Here is a 19,040-nt window from a genome sequence, read left to right as displayed (position 1 = left end):
GTCATCGATGATGAAGCCTGGAACTTTCACTGCAATGCGCCCCGGCCTCCCGCGTACCGTCTTTAATGAAGCAAATTTTCGGGACAGGTCGGCTTGTGTTCGTGGCGGTCGAAGCATGTAGTCTAATACAAGCTATACGGAAAGTTGACGGACAAAAAAACGCACGGAGGATGTGTTGGAGAGAGCGGAGGAAAATGCTTACAAGGCCATTTCATCATTGTTTATTGAGGTGTGGGGACTTCAGGAAATACTTCGATGTTTACTGTCATATTTTTTGCCTCCTGGTTCGCTTCATTTTAACCAGTATGGAGTAGCTGTAGCTACGAAAGCTTATGCAGAGTTTTACTTTAATAGTTAGTCATTAAAGTGCTACTGATTCTTTATATTTGTAGTCTACCTGACTGACACGGCTACCCACCACTACATTTGGTCGTTCACATTGAGAAATAAAAGACAGATTGGACTGAGTTTGAAGGGCCCGCCAAGGGTCCACAGGGTATCAATTACTGACCGATTATCGACCCAGTAACCGACAAATTTACGACCGCGATAAGAGCCACGAGCTTGGCAGCAAAATGTGCTCAGAAATCAACTTCCTTTGCGCACCTCTTGGATCTAAGTGGAATCACTGCCTAGACCTTATGAATCATAAAAAGTCAAAATCCACAATCCCAAGTTCACCAGTTAATTTAAATAGTTCCATTTTAATTCTCGATATAAAAAGGGCGCCCTCTATTGGCCGGGATTAGAAAAACCATGTACATTTTCTATTGGGAAAGTTTTGGTGTTGCTTGCTGAAATAGGACCGAGTGTCTGCCGAGGTAGTAAACCTTGTCCTAAAGTGTCGATTGCAATGTATCAGGTAGATTTATCAAAATTCCATTCCCACTGAAGTTTTCTCACTCTTCTTTAGCATCAAAGTCTTTATTATATTGAAAAATGTATTTCCTTGTTAAATTAAGTTTTGAACATGCATAGTACACTTTTTTTCCATTTATTCTTTTATTCGGTTGTGGTTGTACTTGTACTTCATAAACACACAACTTCACGATATATTTCAATAAGAAAGAAAAACACCTGCTTCCAAATTACTAAAGCACAGGTCATATTTCAAATTGAAAGAAGTGGCTTTTCCGTACACTGAAATACACATGCTCACACTGACTATCAGTGCTACCCGTATAACATTAATATTTCTTGATGAATCTAAAAGGGAAGAGTTTTTTTTTTAAATTAAAGTCAGGAATGGACTAAAATAACTCCTGCCTACAGTAAGCTTGTGCACTAATCGACGGGGATGTGTCAAAACGCTTAAAAGAACTATACTTGCCCTATAAACAGATAAAGGTCAACCTTTGACAGCACGATGTCTTCTAGTTCAACGTCATGTACGTGTGCACTAGACGTGACAGACAAGCCGAGATTAATCTCTGCTTTTTCAACGATTTTAGCCTCTGTCGATTCCTGCCCATTTTTCCACCTGCCGGCACACTCGAGGAACTTCATCCAGCTGTTCTTGGAGAAAGGCAAAACCCTCAATTTGGACTCTGAAACGTGCATAATGCCCTGTTTTTCACCAGAATCGTCATCCGAAGAGCTCAAGATGTCGGCCATCCTTGCTGGTACCTAAAACAACTTACGTAAGGCTTCTGCTATTGGTCGAACAATTAAGACGTACCGCGCGTTGCCATAAAAGTCTCATTTGATTCGCCGTGTAAAAACGATGACGTAATTTTTCATGTCGCACTTTCCTACACCAAAACGTGAAAAATTTGGTGGCCCTTTTTGCAAAACTGGTACACGACGGACTTGTGGATTTAAGTTTTGAGTTTCCTATCATCATTCAGAAGAGGTTTCCTTAAAAATTACATGTACATAGATCCATGAGGTGCGCCAAGAAAGTGCAAGATAATCGGCCCTTCACATGTATAGATGCACGAAATAGGACGACAGAAATTAGGGCTGGCAGTTTGTAGCATTGTTACACAGTACCTGCTACAAAACCCACGCATGCGCATTAATGAGTTTAGAATTTCCCTGTGAATTTGTGCAAAAGTAGCGCTTTTTGCTGCAGATTTCCACCCCTGACTTTTCTATGGAATTCCATATCTGCCGTCGCCCCGGCGCCGTGCGTCGCCCGTCGCCCATCAAATGGGTTGCATAGGACCTGCAAAAGCCGGGGTTTAACAAATGACAATGTGATGATTCCATTCACTTCTAAGGATCTTTTCCCAATGAGGCAAGTACAAATCCCACCAGCAGTACTAGTCCCATAATTAATGCCAATAATGCTAGACTACCCCTGCCCCTTGACAAGAAAATGTCGTCTTTCTGAGAATTCAACCAAGTGTTTTTTGGGGAAACACATTTTCAGCGAAAATGTTCAGGCCAACTTATCCACAGTCTAATTCTAATTTGCATACTGTAAAAACGTGCCGACTTGTTTTCATCAAATTCTAGAAAGAAATCTGCCAAGCGATACAGATATTCCATTTTGTCCTCTCAATTTCACCTTGAAATACAGAAATACTAGACAGTGCTGTGGATAACAAATTTGTTAATTAAATGTATTGTCAGGGGGCAATTACCACTTGGCGTAAGTTTCAGAATATGTGACGTGTTGGTTTTTGTGAGTGTGTATGCCATGGTGGATAGACCAATGAGAACAGGTTGTCCAGCATATCAACATTATTTATGGGGCTAACAAGTAACGTTACTGTTTAAAAGACTTCTGTGAGCCTATCTGCAACTAATTTGGAATATACAGCAGATTCCATCATAGGTATACCCGCCCTCAAAATAATGTTGAATCAGTGCGTCTCTTATGAAAACTATTAAGGAATCAAACATTGTAAATAATTTATTATTTACATTCCGTTCAGTGGGATATCGTTCAGGGACAGACAGAAATATTACATAGACTATAGACCTAAAGTCAGGCCGTTAATGAGTAAAGTTACGTCTAGAGTAACTAAGTTAGCGAGAAAAACAATCTACCATAACAAAAGTCTATTTTATGAATTTATTTATGTAACAAAAAATGGTATTATTTCATATACACGTCACTTAACCGATGTCAGGATATTATTTCTTTTTTAAAGTGGAGTTCGGCGCAACTGCAAAAACGAATATATGTGCATCTTCCAGTTCTATTGCTAAAATTAGAGTCAGGCATGGTGGATCGATGAATCAAGGACATGTACATGTGAAACGATCAAGGGTCAAAAATAAAAATACCATTGCACAATCGTGACAAAAAAAACACAGGCGACGGACGACGCATGACGGGCGACGCACGACGGGCGACGCACGATGGGCGACGGACGACGCACGACGGGCGACGCACGATGGGCGACGGACGACGCACGACGGGCGACGGCAGATATGGAATTCCATAGTGATTGCATATATAGCTCCTGTCGAGTGAACAAGGTCGTTCAATTTATGCCAGCGGAACAGGTGTCGTTGTTGCTCACTGCCAACTGCACATGATCTAGCAGTGGCACGTCTAGTGACATCGAGCATGACATGGACATAATGGAGGCGTAGGCTTATCATGGTGTTCTCGAAATTCAGGACTCATAATTCCAATGTTTCTTTAAAAGTTGTCTTCAGACCACAAAATTTGTCAAGTACGTGGTGCATATGAAGGAAAGCAATGCATGTATGCCGGTTCGGAGGGTGCGAGGCCCTGGGGTTGCGCAGGAATCAGTTACACCTGTCGAGCCAGCCGCTACATTTGGCTAACTAGAAGACCTCCCCCAGCCTAGCCATGCTGGAACTATGCATGATATGCTGTGAAAAAAAAACATAATGGCGAACAGCGACCTCGTTCGTCCAGGTGAAATCAGTTGCAGTGATTTGTGAGAATTTTATTTTCCAGGTTTCAAAGCCCCCTTATACGGAAACATACGGAAGCGTATTGCTGCCAACGCTTTAGAAATAATTAAAGGAAAAGCAAAAGTAAAAGCCCCACCTCTCCACGACAGCGACCCATGGAGTGCCACGGTTTGATTAAAGGCGTTTGCCTTTTTAACAAAGTGGTGAAAATCTCACAACGTATTCAGCACTATGAGATGAGGTAGGTATACATCAAGGAAACAGTGATGTAGAATAAGAAGACTGAAAAGCAGCAAGTCGGATAGCAGTAGATTTATTTTCATATAGGCCCTACAAATATTAAAAACTATGCCGTGTTTAAGCATGTATTTCAAACAGTTACATTCAACTGGTGACAACCCTGTAACCAATAAGAATATAAAAATATTGAAAATAAGGCAGCCGACATCATACAATTAGATTTTGAATACAATCATTCTCGTTAAGTATTTCCAAGTATCATTACATGATACAGTCAGCACCCATCACTGAGTCATGGGGTGCGCACACTGTCTCATTACCTCACTAGTTGGAAAGAATTTCTATGTATAGTTAGCTGCGAAAATGTACTAGGTTGAAGTTATCAGATGCTCTCAGTGTAACGGCACGGAGCTGGGAAGTGACGTCACAAGAGCCTTTTATTAATTATGTATCCTTGGGCCCTTTGCAGGCATGCACAACAGTGAATCCACCTGGTTGAACTACGCGGCTTGCTATGGATTTGTCTTCAAATCGAGACAACGCCCACAGCCACAAGTCCTGCAGAAACGCCTCGTGTTCCGCCTCTGGTATGTATCGAATAATCGCCACAAGAGTTTTCATGAATACTGCAGAAAAAAAGAACAAAATTTGTAGTCGAACTAAAGTGTGTGATTGCATATCGCCGGGCTCTTCTTTCTGAAATGTTTTTTCTAATGTCTGAAAAGATTTCTCTTCAGAACTAATAGAAGTAGAGTATTTGCCGATTAAGAAATCGTTTATGCCCCAAGAGATACTGACGTTACCACCAATTTTCAGTCACTGCAGCAACCCAGACAGTAAGTTGCGACAAACCACGAATCCAGTGACGCCTGGTTCGTATCCCACTCTGCACTTTTTTGTAACTTAACATTTTGGGTATGTTATTTTTCCAACAGAGGGTATAGTTGCTTTGATCATTCAGAGATTTCCTCCACGAAAAAAAAGCCGAGAAATTCATCGGGGGAATTAACGAACAAGAGCACGTGGGTGAACTCACATTTTTGTTGCATCTCTGTCAACGATGGAGCTTCCTGGTATTCGCATTGGATGTTTGTCCAACCACACTCCTTTAGCAGCATCTCCGTGTCAGAGATGGATCGTTCCCAGAAGTGATACACATTGCTAAAGTCCTGCGCAGTGACAAGAGTTCAACAAAAGGGAAGTAGATATTCACGTTTTTGGTCCAGAAAGACTCGTTGACGCTAACCATATACGTACCGGTAAACAATGACGAAAATGTGCAGGCCTGAACCAATTTTCATTTCTAAGTCTTATTCGCCTGGTTGGAAATTAATGTCCTTTCCCGGTCTCAAGTACTAATCAAGAGACCGCACACAGTGCTGCCTTTTTCTTTCCCACGTGTATGCCGTTTCTTCAGTTCACCCAGCCCGAGCGGATCAAATGAGAATGTTGCACGCCTTTGGAACAAAGTGCGTTACAGGCCAGCTGAAGTGTTGTAAAGTAAAAAAAGAAACAAACAAACATACTGATTGAATAATAAAGGCCATACATCTCCTACCGTCACATCCTTGACGTAGTCACCCCACTTCACGTGACTGCGGATGAACTGATTCGCATCAGTGAAAAAGGTGGCTTTGTTGGCCACGATAAGCAGCACCTCGCCCCCTGGCTTGAGGCAGGCCAGGATGCTCCTGAGTGCCTTGGCGTGGTCCGGACACCAGTGAAGAACAAAAAAACTGACAGCTTTGTCAAACCTTTCCTGCCACTCGGGGTAGTCTCCAAAGGTCTGTGCGTCCCCCATGCAGTATGTGATATTGGCAGCGGCGTTGTTTTGACGTGCGAAGCGTATCATTTCTTCTGAAGTGTCAAAACCTGGAAGCAATTTATCGAAGCAAGTCACTTCTCAAGGTTTGCGAAGAAAAATGAGTTGGTATTATTTTGTAAATCGGATGGAACTATTTATTTCGGTAGACTAATCATTGCAGTGACATCACACTTGCGTGCGTGCGCGTTCGTTCACTAGATCGCGCACGGCATGTCGAGCGCACGATTTGGCACCAATATGGTGGCGCAAGATCCTACCCATGGGAACGAGGTTTAATCCGAGGAGACTCCATTACTGCTCTGACATCACACCCTTAAGGTGCCTTTCAATGTGCACTTTTTTGTTTTGTTTTGTTTTGGTGCGTTGCGTACACGATGCGTTCATGCATTTTACTTTCACAAACAAAAAAATCCACTCCGTTAAACACAGTAACGTGTGCCGTCAATCGCCCCAGGAGCGATTTAGACGGATACACAGCGCTTGGCGCAAGTGCTGACGCGCATAATAGAAAGGCGCCTTGACATCTATTAACACTGTAACAAATTAAACGGAACACAGTCAACCTGATTTATCGAAACACCTAAAGGCAGATAAATACAGAAGTTAATTTAATGATAGGTCTGAATCTGAGCTGAAACGGATTAACAGAAGGAAACGTGACACGCATGTAGGGCACACTCGGGCGGTGATGTAGGGCCATTTCGCAATGAAAGCGCCCCAAAGTTTGCAAGAGGGAACAAAGGGTAAGTAGAATCCACAAAACGCTGGAAACAAACACCCGATTCGGACACAGACCTTGGGGCAAGCAAAGAGCGAATGTCCAAAATCGGTTCAATGATGGGGCATGTGTCGATTTAGGTTGTGACATACTCTGCGCCTGCGCGCTTATATCGCAACTGGATCCGAAAAGTCATTCCTCATGCGCAGTGTGGGAGTCAAGTTGGCGTATAAGTGCTTCTTTCCTCGCCTTTCGCATCTGCGGCCCGGGTACGATTCCCAGATCAGTCCACATGTGGATTGGGCTTTCAGTCCCTACCTGATTTTGTGGGTTTTACCCAAAATATTCTGCTGGAGTTTTCCTCCCAGCACTAAAACTGTAACTTCTTCTCCCTGTCTCCTCTCATTGTGCAGCGAACTAATTCAAGTGATACATTATGTCCAGCTAATTCATACGAAAGTGCCGGCAAGTTTCTTTTTACAAAAGAGATTGTTTGGTGATATTGTTGAAATATTTGTCAGGATTACACTCCTGGTCCGTGCCTTCAATGTGATGGCAGAATCGTGAAATTACGGTTGACAAATGGTCTTAATTAAGTGCCGGAGAAAGTAGAGGGATGCCATATGAAAAACGGTTGCGAGCTGGCTTGGGATCCATCACCTTTCGGGGGGTGATTTTATTTTGTGTGAAAAATTAAAAATGTAATTGGCTAACCCACCAAAAATAGAAAAGATATAAGCAACATCTGGCACCCCCTCCTACCCAACCAGACCAATGGGTCCTCTATACCCACGGTCCACAACCCTCTCCCCACGACACCCACGCCAACAGTGACACGCATCACCGAGCCCACCAACAGCAACCCACAAGATTAAGATACAAGCACCAGTTAAGCTGTTCCGCCTCAACGAGTTCCCACTGCACTCAATCCTCCCAACCAGTACTTAAGGCCACACACGCAAGAGTTTGGCACTCTTTCTCCTGAAGACGGACAGAGCACACTGTCCGAAACGTTGAGTGAACCCCGGTTCTTCTCAGAACCACACACACTCACAAACGAGAAATATATCTACATGGTGTCACCGCATAATTGTCTATAGTGTACGTTTCGTTCATTATTCTTTTTTCGATTTTAAAATCGAAAAAAGGATTTCTATTTTTTTCCATTTAAAACGGGAAAGGAAAGACAGTCTCTCTGTCATGTTTGAAAACGAAAAATTGAGCAATTTCTTTATATTAATTTAATTCAAATTTCATTTAAATGGACATAAAGTTCAAAGACAACAAAGTAGGCTGATTTCCTGCCTGTTGTATGTGCGGCAGGTAACGCCAAAGAGGCATTTCATATGATCATCAAATCGGTGATGCACTTAGCTATCGGTGATGCATATTTGTAGCGTTTTTCCCCCTTTGCCTTGTAAAAATAAGAACACTTGCATCTACAGTAGACCCCATGTAAATTTTTCCCAGCAGTGGATTAGAAGCCTTTAACTTTTGACCCTGTAATGTCAAGCCTCCTAATTGATTTAAGAGCACTCCTACGCAAGGACCCACTTTTATTGCTTTGGCCTTCTTACCACATTCCTCTGGTAGACTTCTGGTTTAGGATTTATTACTTTGTAGTTAGATTTACCCTTGTTCTTCCGGCCTATGTTCCCAACCCTATTTTTACCACTTGGTCATTTTTTTAGCCAGTCTCATCACAACCACTCTCCAAGCAACATCTCTATGCGGAGTACTCCCACTCTCTCTTGTGCAAGCTGTAAAATAGTTTAGAATAAATGTTCCTTTCTCAAAAGTTGGTACCTGTTGTCAACATTGTTCCTTTTTATACAACACTACTAAATATTCACGATCGGTGATCACCCGTCATCTAGTGATGTATATTCACTAGGGGCGATGGGCTTTTCCATCGTTGATGCCTTTTTGGAACCGTTGATGGGTTTTTGCGATCGTTGGTGGACTTTCGCGGTCAGTGATGTTCTTCCACTACCGATTAATGGTAGTCGGTGATGGTTTTTTTTGTGACTTGTGAAGGGCCGTCGTCACTGATGCATTTTCGTGTTTTGGGCTTCATTTCTTCTTTATTAATTCCGCCAACTTTGCAAGCGGTTCTTTCTCCGGAAATCAAAATAGTATAACAATGGGATAACCCGGATAAAGTACGTGTGCTTTAAAGTTGTTTTGAGTCCATCTAAATAAGTATAATCCACGTAACTCATATAAAGCACATGATTGTACATGTACATGTTTATGCACAACACTTTGCACTGAAATTGACCGGCACATGTATGTGGCTCGCAAACTTAAAACCTCCTTCTACGGACCTGACCTGGGTGACTCTGGTCACTTGGCCCAAAAACCTTTAAAAAAACCCATTTGTTGAGTCAATTTTGCACGGTACTCTTTTCCATGTACATGTACTGTACATCTATCTATACACAGGAATGCTACACGAAATAGTCACGTGGTCATTCGCCACGTCAGCTACAGCTTCAGAGTAGGACAAGGGAATTGCAATTTTTGTTCTCGGATACGCCAAATGTCGTAATGTTCTTTCTTTTTTTATCCCCTTCAAGTGATTATAGATTGATGTCTTGGAGATTACTCTGTAAGATTACACCACTACTCACAAATTGATTGGAAAGAAGGATTTAGGTTTAACAATGAGAGTCGGGTTGTTGGTTTTTTTTGTTTTTTTGGTGACAAGTAATCCAATTTAGTCATGTACGAAACTATTGCTTATTAAGTTTAGATGGGTTTAGTGATTAGATGTTAATTTTATTCTAACGTAGATTGAACCATCATAATCGCCGTCACCATATCGTCCATTGCAATTAATAAATGAATAATTGGTGGTGAAATATACTGATGCATCCAATGCGTTGAGATTCGGCAGTGGCAAATTCCCTTTGAAGTTTTTTTCCGTTTACGGCTATTATGTTTAACTACCTGTATATCAGGTGTATCTTTGTCTTTCAGAAATTAAGCAACAGCAAGCGAAGGACAAAGAAATAAACCAACAAAAAACACAAAATCTGAAATTTGCGGGACCCTTAAGTCACATCCCTAGGGTGCGCCACTGCAGGTATGTTGCAGTTTGACTCGGACCAGTGCGAGGAAATCTGCTCTCATATCCTTCTGCACCACTGGCACAGGTATATGCTTTTCTATATCTGTAGAGGACACCGAGCATTATTTGCCTAAGTTTTGATTTCTACATTTCAATTTGTATAATCTGCTTGTCATTAGAATTAGAAATACATGTAATTTACTCTTAGCTTAGACCACGTGTACAATTTTGTGCCAGACACCTCCACCTAAGTTCGAATCCCTGAATGGCCTTAGTCGTTTTCGCATTGACCCTTTCCAGCCCAGATGGCAGTCGCCATAGCAACTACTCAAACTCCAGACCAAATCTTAATCCCACAGCCGCTCTTACGAGTGCCTGCCTGTGCACTGACCACATAGTTTGATCTTCATTCCCACCCTTTCTGTTTCTACTACTGTCAGCCCACATGCAGGCCTATTATGTACAGTGCACATGTACATGTACATTTGCAGTACTTATACATGTACAGCACATGTACAGTACATGTACATGTACAGTACATGCTTTTACACCAGTATTCAGTTGGAAACCCAGATTTGAGGAACACACTTAACGTACAAAACCTTCCGTCAAGGATAGCCCCTGCCAATTCCATACCTCCATCACTCTGTTACTCTCATCCCATACATCAGTTGATTGATACTACGTTTGATATATACATGTACATGTATTTTGGTATTCAACTTCAACATCGTGTGATCAATTCTAAATATCAAAGACCTCGTGTCTTTTATCAATCAAAATTTCAAAGACTCTATTCAGTTTGGGAGATTTTAATCCTTCTTTGGTGTTCCCCATAATAAATTTTTGACTGATGTTTTTCTTTGTATTAAGTTCTATTTAAGTTTCTATTTATATTGATGTAAATTCCAGACTAAATTCCTTCCTTTTGGGGGTTAAGATTGTTTTCACAAAATCAGTATGTTGTCGAATATGAGATTGTTATGAAAAATCAAACCCTAAGTCTTCATTACAAAAAATGAAAATTCCAATTCTAATTCTGTAGACCCTATGTAATCATTTCAAATGTACATGTCCAGTAATCATTTTTCTACATCTTTGCATGGCCCCCTCTTTTTTTCAGTTTCCTTAATTGTGTATAATTCGTACTTATACTTCCTAATATATGTTTATTTTGTGTTTTTTCTGAGCAATAAAACGTAGAAAGAAAGAAAAACTCTAAACATCAAAGAAAGCGTTAGTGTACAACGAGACTGGATTTGATTCCTTTGTGACTGCTCGACGCGAGTCTATAGTTGAAGTAGGCTTTATTATCGCCCCTTCGTTTCGTCGTTATTTTCACGAAGTCATGGTGACAAAACCCTGTGTCTGGTGAAAATGATGTTTCGAGATATTCGCGTTCAAAGTGTTGCGTTTTTTTTTAAATCACGGTTTCGCGGTCTTTTTGCAAGCAAATGGTTTTATATGTGATACACTGCAGGAAAACGAGCTTACGGTATTCACAAAGTAAAAAGAAGGTATTCTCCACTTCGTAAAAATGCAAATGCGTTCATTGTCAAGTCGGGGAGCGCCTTTCACGAGGGCACGCAGAGATTGTTTCTACTTTGTGGAAACATAATTGTGGACAACTCACTTTTCGCAACTTATAACCCCCCCCTAATAAAAAAAAGTAATTTGAATCAAGGTTTGAAAATTGATTATAATGTTCCTCACCCGAAGTACATTAAAAATATGCCCAGATCCGAAATTTGACAAAACACCGACGATTGTTTGTTGATAATCCCAGTGTGGTTTCCCAAGGAATACGAGACCCTAATGAGACACATAATATAAAGAGGCCGTGTTGGTCAAGAATAGGGCAATAACCAGACTCTAGAGGCAACAGGCAGTGTGACCACTCGGAACGTTTTTCAAGATCAGGGTCCGAAAGTTTCGCTCCTTTCGTCGCTACATCATCGCTAGCTGTCTGTCTCATAACAGCGAAAGTCCGTTGGGCTACCTCCGCGTATCCTAAAGGATAGTAGCCCTGACCCTGTGAGGGCAGAGGGGAAGCCCAATATTTGCGGATAAAAAACTTTCTGAACATCAGCAAAATGTTTCGGAATGTGAGCAATTTCTTTGTGGGTTCCTCTTTGTTAAGAACCAGTTCTTTTTTCCTAATTCTCAAATTTAGCTATGTTTCATTGATTAAATTTTGTGAGCAATAAAGGCGCTCCTCGTAATGAACAATTAAACTGAAATGATAGATTGCCATGTCAGTTGTTTTCACATTCGCTTTTAAATTTAAAAACAAACCACAGTTTTCTGACTCTTAAAATGAACAAGGAACGACATATTACTCTTTGTTTTCACTTTTCGTTTGAAAAAAAAACGAGAAACGACTTTATTTTCTTGTTTTTGCTTTCATCTGTAAAATGAAACAAAGACTTTTTGTCTTTGTTTCAAATAAAGAATGGAAAACAATTTGCTCTGATTTTTGGGTTTTTGTTTCAAGTTGAAAAAAAGGAATAAACAAAAGCCACACGGACCGATTTTGTTGATTTCGTACCAATCTTTTTTTTTTTTTTTGTTCCTCGGTGTTAACTATTCCACACTGTACCGTTCATCAGTCATCGTTCTTGCATGGGAGTTGACATTACAGTTTGTAAAAAAACACCTTGTGATCATGTCCGAATAATATAATATAGTTCTCAGACTTGGCTTCACTCTGCATTATGAACATTAGGAAGATAATTGGAAGGGGTTATTCCCTTCAAGCAAATTGATTGTCAAACTGAATCAGAGTGTAAGAGAGAATACATGTACGCAGGGGCCGGTTTTAGTGTGTTCACCCGTCCATGAAAGTCGACGGTTGATTTGCCCAACAACGAGACATTCATGATGGCAGTCCCATCATGTTGCTATTGTGAATGCCAGTAATATCGGTTCAGTACCTGTCACAGAGTTGACTTGCCCCGCTATTAATGTTGTCTCCTCGCCATTGCCGCAACCCACGTCCAGAACGGAATCGCTTGGTCGGAATGTTAGCTTCGTAATGTTACGCTTAATCATCATATGTTGCAAAATCCTTCCGTCACCAGCATAGTCACTGGTTGCTGTGAAATTCATGGCGGAGTTGAGACCCTCGTTGAAGTGACGGAATAGTCAATGAAACAAGTGTACGTGGTTCTCCCGGCCTGACGATCACTGTTACATTTACATAGTGACATGAACCGTGCCACATTCGTTGTTGTAGTCTTGGTACTCAGACGTCCTCCGTTCACGTATGTTCGAACCCACCCCCCCGTCACTTAGTTTGTGCGCATGCGCACTAAATCTCACTAAAGCCCACTGTTTCTTCTTTAAAGGGAATTTCCTTATTTTAAGAAAATTTTTACGTCCTAAGGAAATGACAAATTTAAGGAAGTTCAAAGGAAAATCCACATTCTGAAAGAAATTTCAAGAATACAGAAAAAAATCATGGCAAAAAAGATTTCAGATGTGTTCCAATAAAAATGGCAAATTCGGAACAGGATTGGGTATACAGAATGTATTATACACGACTGCTTGCTCTTGGTGCCTACTCTGCTAAAGTTGCAATCCTAAAACCACGTTTTGCGGCAGTGTTCTCGCCGCTGTGTGACTTGTTCCGTCCGAAAGAGGTCCTGAGATAGGTAACATATGGTGTTCCATATGTGCCATCCGGCGTCGCATTTTTCAACCGGCGTCGCATTTTTCGACCGGGCGTCGCCTTTTTCATTACTCCACCGGAAAGACCTATGGAGGCCAGGATCTCGTCCATCACCGGTACCGCCAGCTTATTACAAAACACTCGAAAACTAGTCTAATAAAGAATGAAGTAATCTGTTGTGGAGATTCTCACACGTACGGCAACATTTGTCACAGAAAAAAGAAAGTTAGACAGAAACGCATGTACATGTACGTGTAATCCCAGGGTCAATCAAGACGAAACAGCCATTTCAAACAGTGACACGTTTCAAACCCTAATCCACATGCACTCCTCAAGACCTTGGGAAGTCATTTCGTGGAGTAATAAACACAACCCCCCCCCACCAACAAAGAAAGGCAAATGATCTCAAGCCCATGACCAGACGGCCTCCACCGGGGGAATGCCTCAACCACGGACCATTGCCTGAACAACTTCAAATATGTGAAATACCTTTCTACCGCTGTAGTGAAAAAAAAGATCAGTCTTGGCTTCCTCTGGACAGGTTTTCATGGTTCAAAAAGTGTTCTTGGAAAACTGTGCGTGATTTTGTATTGCTGACAATTTCTTTCAACCAAGAAAACGTAAAATTTCTTCGCCAAGAGTAGTTACATTTTAAATTATAGACCGTACTGCGATAAACGCTCCCTCGGGAAGCATGTCTGCAAGATGGCAAATACCATACCAACCAGAGTGAACAATGGTCCTACCATACTGGGTTCGATTTTTGTGGCAACTAGTAATCATCAGTACGGGGACATTTTTCACTCAAAAATCTTGCAGAAGTGAGATACCAAATTGAGCGAGGTGAACTTCCACGACTAATCGGGTTCATACCAGCCATACTGGTACCATACTGGTACCAGCCAACGGTAGGCGAAGGTTGTCCACCGCTTAGGACTTACACACGTCTGTATTGTAAGTTACCAGAGCGTCCAGTTTTGGACCCTTGTCAAGTACAGCCGATGGCACACAAGTCAATAGACTTCGTAAGTATGAGAATGCAGCTATAGCTCTATGGTATAAGTACATGTATATTGTAAATTCATCCATTGGTCTGGTCTCTAAAGCTTTGAACAGGTGTCTGGCATGGGCAACAGAAGTGCCTCTGACTTGGAGGTCAAGAATTTTTCCAATAGGCCATATGTGGGGTATTAAAGAGAATCAGGCTATTAGCTTTTATCGCTTGGCTGTGGCTTGAAATTACACTTGACTCTATGGGACTGGTGCTATGGCAGGAGCCACAACCCTAGTCGTGCATAATTTTAAGCTGCAGCTAAGTACAGTGTAGTTAAGACGCGGCTTTAAGTATCATGTATAATACAGTGGCTCCTGTGTGCCAATAAAAAGCCTAAATTCCAGAAGGGCGCACGCACAATTGTCTTGAGCTATATGTCTCTTAACAATTCCAAGATTGAGTCAAATTTCGACTGGCCAGTGCACCAGACATTATTATCCTGACATAGACTTGAGGATAAGTTGCTTGATTTTTTTGTCCTTAAAGGGCCCTGTTTTTCACAAGATTAGAACATGAAAAAGGGACAATGTCTTCGTCTTTAAGTCATTCAACTTGATGTCTACCCACATTGTCAGAGCACATTTTCTAAACTTCAAGTTGTTTTTGAATGACCGTAAGCAGGGCTTTCCCAACAAAAAGTCAAACATGCCATTTCAAAGTTTGCGAGTCTCATATTGTGCTGGAAAAAAATCAATCCTGATGTAAACCCCAAGTCATGAAAAAAATTGTTTTCTAAGGTGTCACATGCAATCGTATTCACAGACCTTTTCCCAGAACTACTTGTATGTGTATTCTCATAATTCTGGCAATTATTCTGTTTAAGGCCATTTAACCAGCTTAGGACCATGTACTTGTATCTTGTAAAGTGTTTCAACACAGCACCAATGTAGTTTTAATGGGCGGTAAGCCTGCCCTGGTTATGAAAATGGGTCTTTGGCCATTCAGTGACCAGAAGAGGAGATTTAAAAGTGCTGTTTTTTCACTGGGGTGATCATTTTTTTATTTTTCTAGATTCAGTACTGGATCAAAACAAAAATCTACCTTTCCACGAGCCGAGATTGCCATGGAGATGATAGATACTACCACCATTCCGTCATAATGCGCAACATCGACAATCTAAATCTTCGACCAGACGATGTCATGTTAGACGTGGGTTGTAGCACAGGTGAAGAGACGAAGGCATTGGCATCGAAAGTCGGTAGTGCAACGGGTAAATAGGCTGCTTGTGATTCTTGATTGAAAGTCTTTGCTGATTGCAAATATATGTACATGAGCACATGCTAACAGATAGACACAGCCATAGCCGTTATGGTCAAAGAGAATTGCTTTCAACAGACCTTTTACCTCCAGATGACTTCACCCCAGTACTCATTATAATGTTAATGCCAGTAAATTTTCACTGTTTTTCATTTGTTTTTGTTTTTCCACTCATAAACCTCAGCATGCACCTCTAATTTTATAAATACTGAAAGTCAGCTGCTCAAATGTTATGTAAAATGCTGAATCACCAAAATCCATGGATGAAGGCTTTGATGTGTATCCAATGAAATGAATCCGTTGTTCTTTTGAAAACAGGCATTGACTCTTCGGAGGAGATGGTAGCCTTCGCTCGGGCAAACAACCTTGCACCCAACGTTAGTTACAGTTTGGGAGATGCACAGACCATCGGGAACCACCCCGAGTGGCAGGAGAGGTTTGACAAAGCTGTCAGCTTTTTTGTTCTCCACTGGTGTCCGGACCACGCTGAGGCACTCAGGAACATTCTGGCTTGCCTCAAGCCAGGGGGCGAGGCACTGCTCATCGTGATTAACCGAACAACACTGATCTCCGAGGTTCACAGGTTCTTGAACAGTCATGTGAAGTGGGGACACTATGTAACAGTAAGCCAAACGTTGATAAAGGATGGAACGTCCAGTGTGTTAAGGGTGGCAGAGTACACGAGGCTATTATGAATGCAGATCCAAAATATTAGAGACGTGGATTTTTAACTAAAAGTAATTTGTTAGACGAGGGCCATGGCCTCCCTCCTGAAAGAAGCAGAAATATGTTTATGAAAAACAATAGAATAAAGACATTCTTTTAGTTTATTTTATTTGCCTTCCTTCTAGAAGCATGAACAGTCTAAGAAATAGCCCCTTAAATGTAATCTCACCCCTCAGAAAGCCATAAAAGGTTACAAAAAACTTCCAAATTTTTCCCAACCCCCTCAAAAAAATGGATCTGGATCCACCCATTTAAGTACGTATTTGGATGCTTAACATCAGTTGATGTACATGTAATTTTCCCTTTTTCCAGGGCTTTGAGAATACGTACTCCTTTTGGGATCGTTCCGTCGCAGAAACCGAGGAGCTGTTGGCAACGTGCGGTTGGACAAACCTGCGATGTGAAATCCAACACCATTTGCCTAGCACAGAGTTTCAAACAAAACGTAAGCTGAGAACTCATTTTACGAGAGGTCTGTTCTGGGAAGTATAACCGTCAAGACCCATCACCAGGGCCAGTTCCGATCCTGCTCTCCGAATTCAATTTCATTTTATTGCGCACTCTAGAATGGAAAGTCCCACCCTATGTTTCAGTTGGGCGGAAAACCAGAGAGAAATTTTCATGCATGTTTAATCAACATTATGTAGCAAGTGAGATTTCTTGCACAGAAGAAGATAGCGATTTGCACCATTAGCTTCCATAACTTTCATTCATTTCTCTATTTTCCTTCATTATTCTCTGGCAACGTTCTGGGTCAAAATGCAGTACATGTACTGGATTGTTTTCAACTACAAATTCTTTGTTTCAAATGAAAGCTTATCAATCTGTTTCCTTTGCAGTATTCATGAAGACCTCACTGGGAATATCATCGCTAATACCGGAGTCAGAACAGGAGGCGTATTTTGAGGATATCTGGCAATGGGCATTGTCTCGATACGAGGTTGAGACTCAAGCTGGGTATGTCTTCCTCCCTATAGACCTGATGGTAATGCAAGCTTCTAAGCCGCTCTGAAGTAGCCAACTTTCTGCAGTGCTCTGCGTCCTGTTGAGCAATGTCTGCCAAGTCTGCATATTGTGTGCGTTCTGAAGACGTTTTCTATATTTATACAGATTTTTAGGGAAGGTAGTTTTGTAGGTAATAAATTATAATGATATGTAATAAAATATACTTAGTCTTATAAAAAAAATATGTAATTACGCATATAAAACGATGTAATAATAAGATATACTCTCTGACTGAAGAGTATAATCTTAGGAGGAAAAACATACTGGTAATGATCCACACTTCCCTCCAGGTGATACTCACGAGCAGTTTTGCCTGGGCTATTAGCAAGGGAATACCAAGATAAATATTCTTATTTCAAATTCATTAGCTTGGCGAGAAAATGTGAGGGGACTTTTTTTTTTACTGAAAATGGGGGCGTACTCAAAGATTATTAGAGGGGGCAGGGGCGCATGCTTCCCTAGGAAAGTGTTAATAAAATCCTGCAATCCTGAAATCTGGTGCATTTAAATATCCCCCAAGTCGACTCCCAGACTTCTGTTTTGTGGTTGTTTTTATCAGTGAAACAATGGAGGATTACATGAAGACTGGCTAGGGGGAGGTATTCAAACCCCCAGGTTTCCTCCACCTTAAGCTCAGTTCGTCTCTTATGAATATAGCGCCCTCTAATGGTAATGCTAGTTGGTTGTGCTCGACAGCGCATGTCGTCACCCACGGCGTGTACATACAGTGCAGTGCAATGGCCGAAACAGTAAAACCAGTCTTGGGGCAAGACTGCCCCCACGTATTCTCTTTGTAAATAAATAGCAAATGCTCCCTTGCCCGGCTGTAGGAATCCGAAGATAGGGGGGGGGGAGAGTGGCACCTGGGGCTGGACATTTTGTGGTGCTGAGCATGGAAGAAACCTCCAACCCAATTTCCAGGTTGTCGTAGGCTACACGAAGGCCAACGGAATACAATGTAGGCCGAGTTCTTTGATTCAGCATTATAATAAGCCAACATCTGGGCTCATTTGTATGATCATACCCATCCTGCAACTTGACAGAACATCAAGCGATAGGTGATTATTTTTTTCCGAATTCCCCTTTGAACGTCCAATTTAGTTTTGTGATACCTCCGTGGCCATCATTTATGTGGTTGTTTAGACCTATCGATCGATCATAGTGCAAATATTATCGCGTCCGAGCAAACACTAGAGATGGAACGTGATTAATGCTAGTCTGCAAGTCAGCCGTGAATGAATGCTTTGCTGTCAGCATCACTGTTGGAGAAGAGACTAACACGGAGGATTTGTAGAAGTGAATTTTCTTCTTAAATATAATGTCAATTTGTCTCAGGGGCTAACTTTTCTCTGTGTATTGATTTTTTTTGTCTTTAACTGTCACCGTATATAAGTTTCTTTTTTAAACATTTGTTTTTATTCTAAACAGAGACCAACTCTTTTTATTCTTTACGGTTATCTGAGAAAGCTGGTTCACAGTTTTATAAAGGCATTCTTTTATGTAAAATTAAAGATGTAAAATAAATGAGTAGATTACGATAAGTGTAAATCATGAAGAAGTTATTCAGTCTACTGTATTCCTTTCTTTAACGAACGATAAACTTGCACTGTGCCATGTGTTGTGTAAGTGCTC

At 41.3% G+C, this 19,040-nt stretch overlaps 2 protein-coding genes across 2 annotated transcripts; one reads left to right on the top strand and one right to left on the bottom strand.

Annotated features, from left to right (window-relative positions):
* Window positions 1-4,137: 4,137 nt before the first annotated feature.
* Window positions 4,138-12,916, bottom strand: LOC110973133 (juvenile hormone acid O-methyltransferase-like). The gene is made up of 4 exons (XM_087133934.1): window positions 12,630-12,916; window positions 5,639-5,952; window positions 5,117-5,249; window positions 4,138-4,706 (listed from the first exon to the last, which is right to left on the bottom strand). Exons 1-4 carry the CDS (start codon window positions 12,802-12,804, stop codon window positions 4,525-4,527), a joined length of 804 nt encoding a protein of 267 aa, XP_086990060.1. The 5' UTR covers window positions 12,805-12,916; the 3' UTR covers window positions 4,138-4,524.
* A 1,347-nt stretch (window positions 12,917-14,263) lies between these two features.
* LOC110973127 (4-vinylphenol methyltransferase 2-like) lies at window positions 14,264-18,959 on the top strand. Its single transcript, XM_087134250.1, has 5 exons — window positions 14,264-14,391; window positions 15,432-15,630; window positions 15,996-16,300; window positions 16,716-16,848; window positions 17,243-18,959. The coding sequence occupies exons 1-5, from the start codon at window positions 14,368-14,370 to the stop codon at window positions 17,413-17,415; spliced, it is 834 nt and encodes a 277-aa protein (XP_086990376.1). The 5' UTR covers window positions 14,264-14,367; the 3' UTR covers window positions 17,416-18,959.
* Window positions 18,960-19,040: the final 81 nt, after the last annotated feature.

The sequence above is a fragment of the Acanthaster planci genome, linkage group LG03 (assembly GCF_054643075.1).
Source record: "Acanthaster planci isolate LZ-2023a linkage group LG03, COTS_SCS, whole genome shotgun sequence".
NCBI classification, from domain to species: Eukaryota; Metazoa; Echinodermata; class Asteroidea; order Valvatida; family Acanthasteridae; genus Acanthaster; species Acanthaster planci.
Note: the sequence above shows the minus strand (reverse complement) of the source record. Positions and strands in the feature narration are given on the sequence as shown.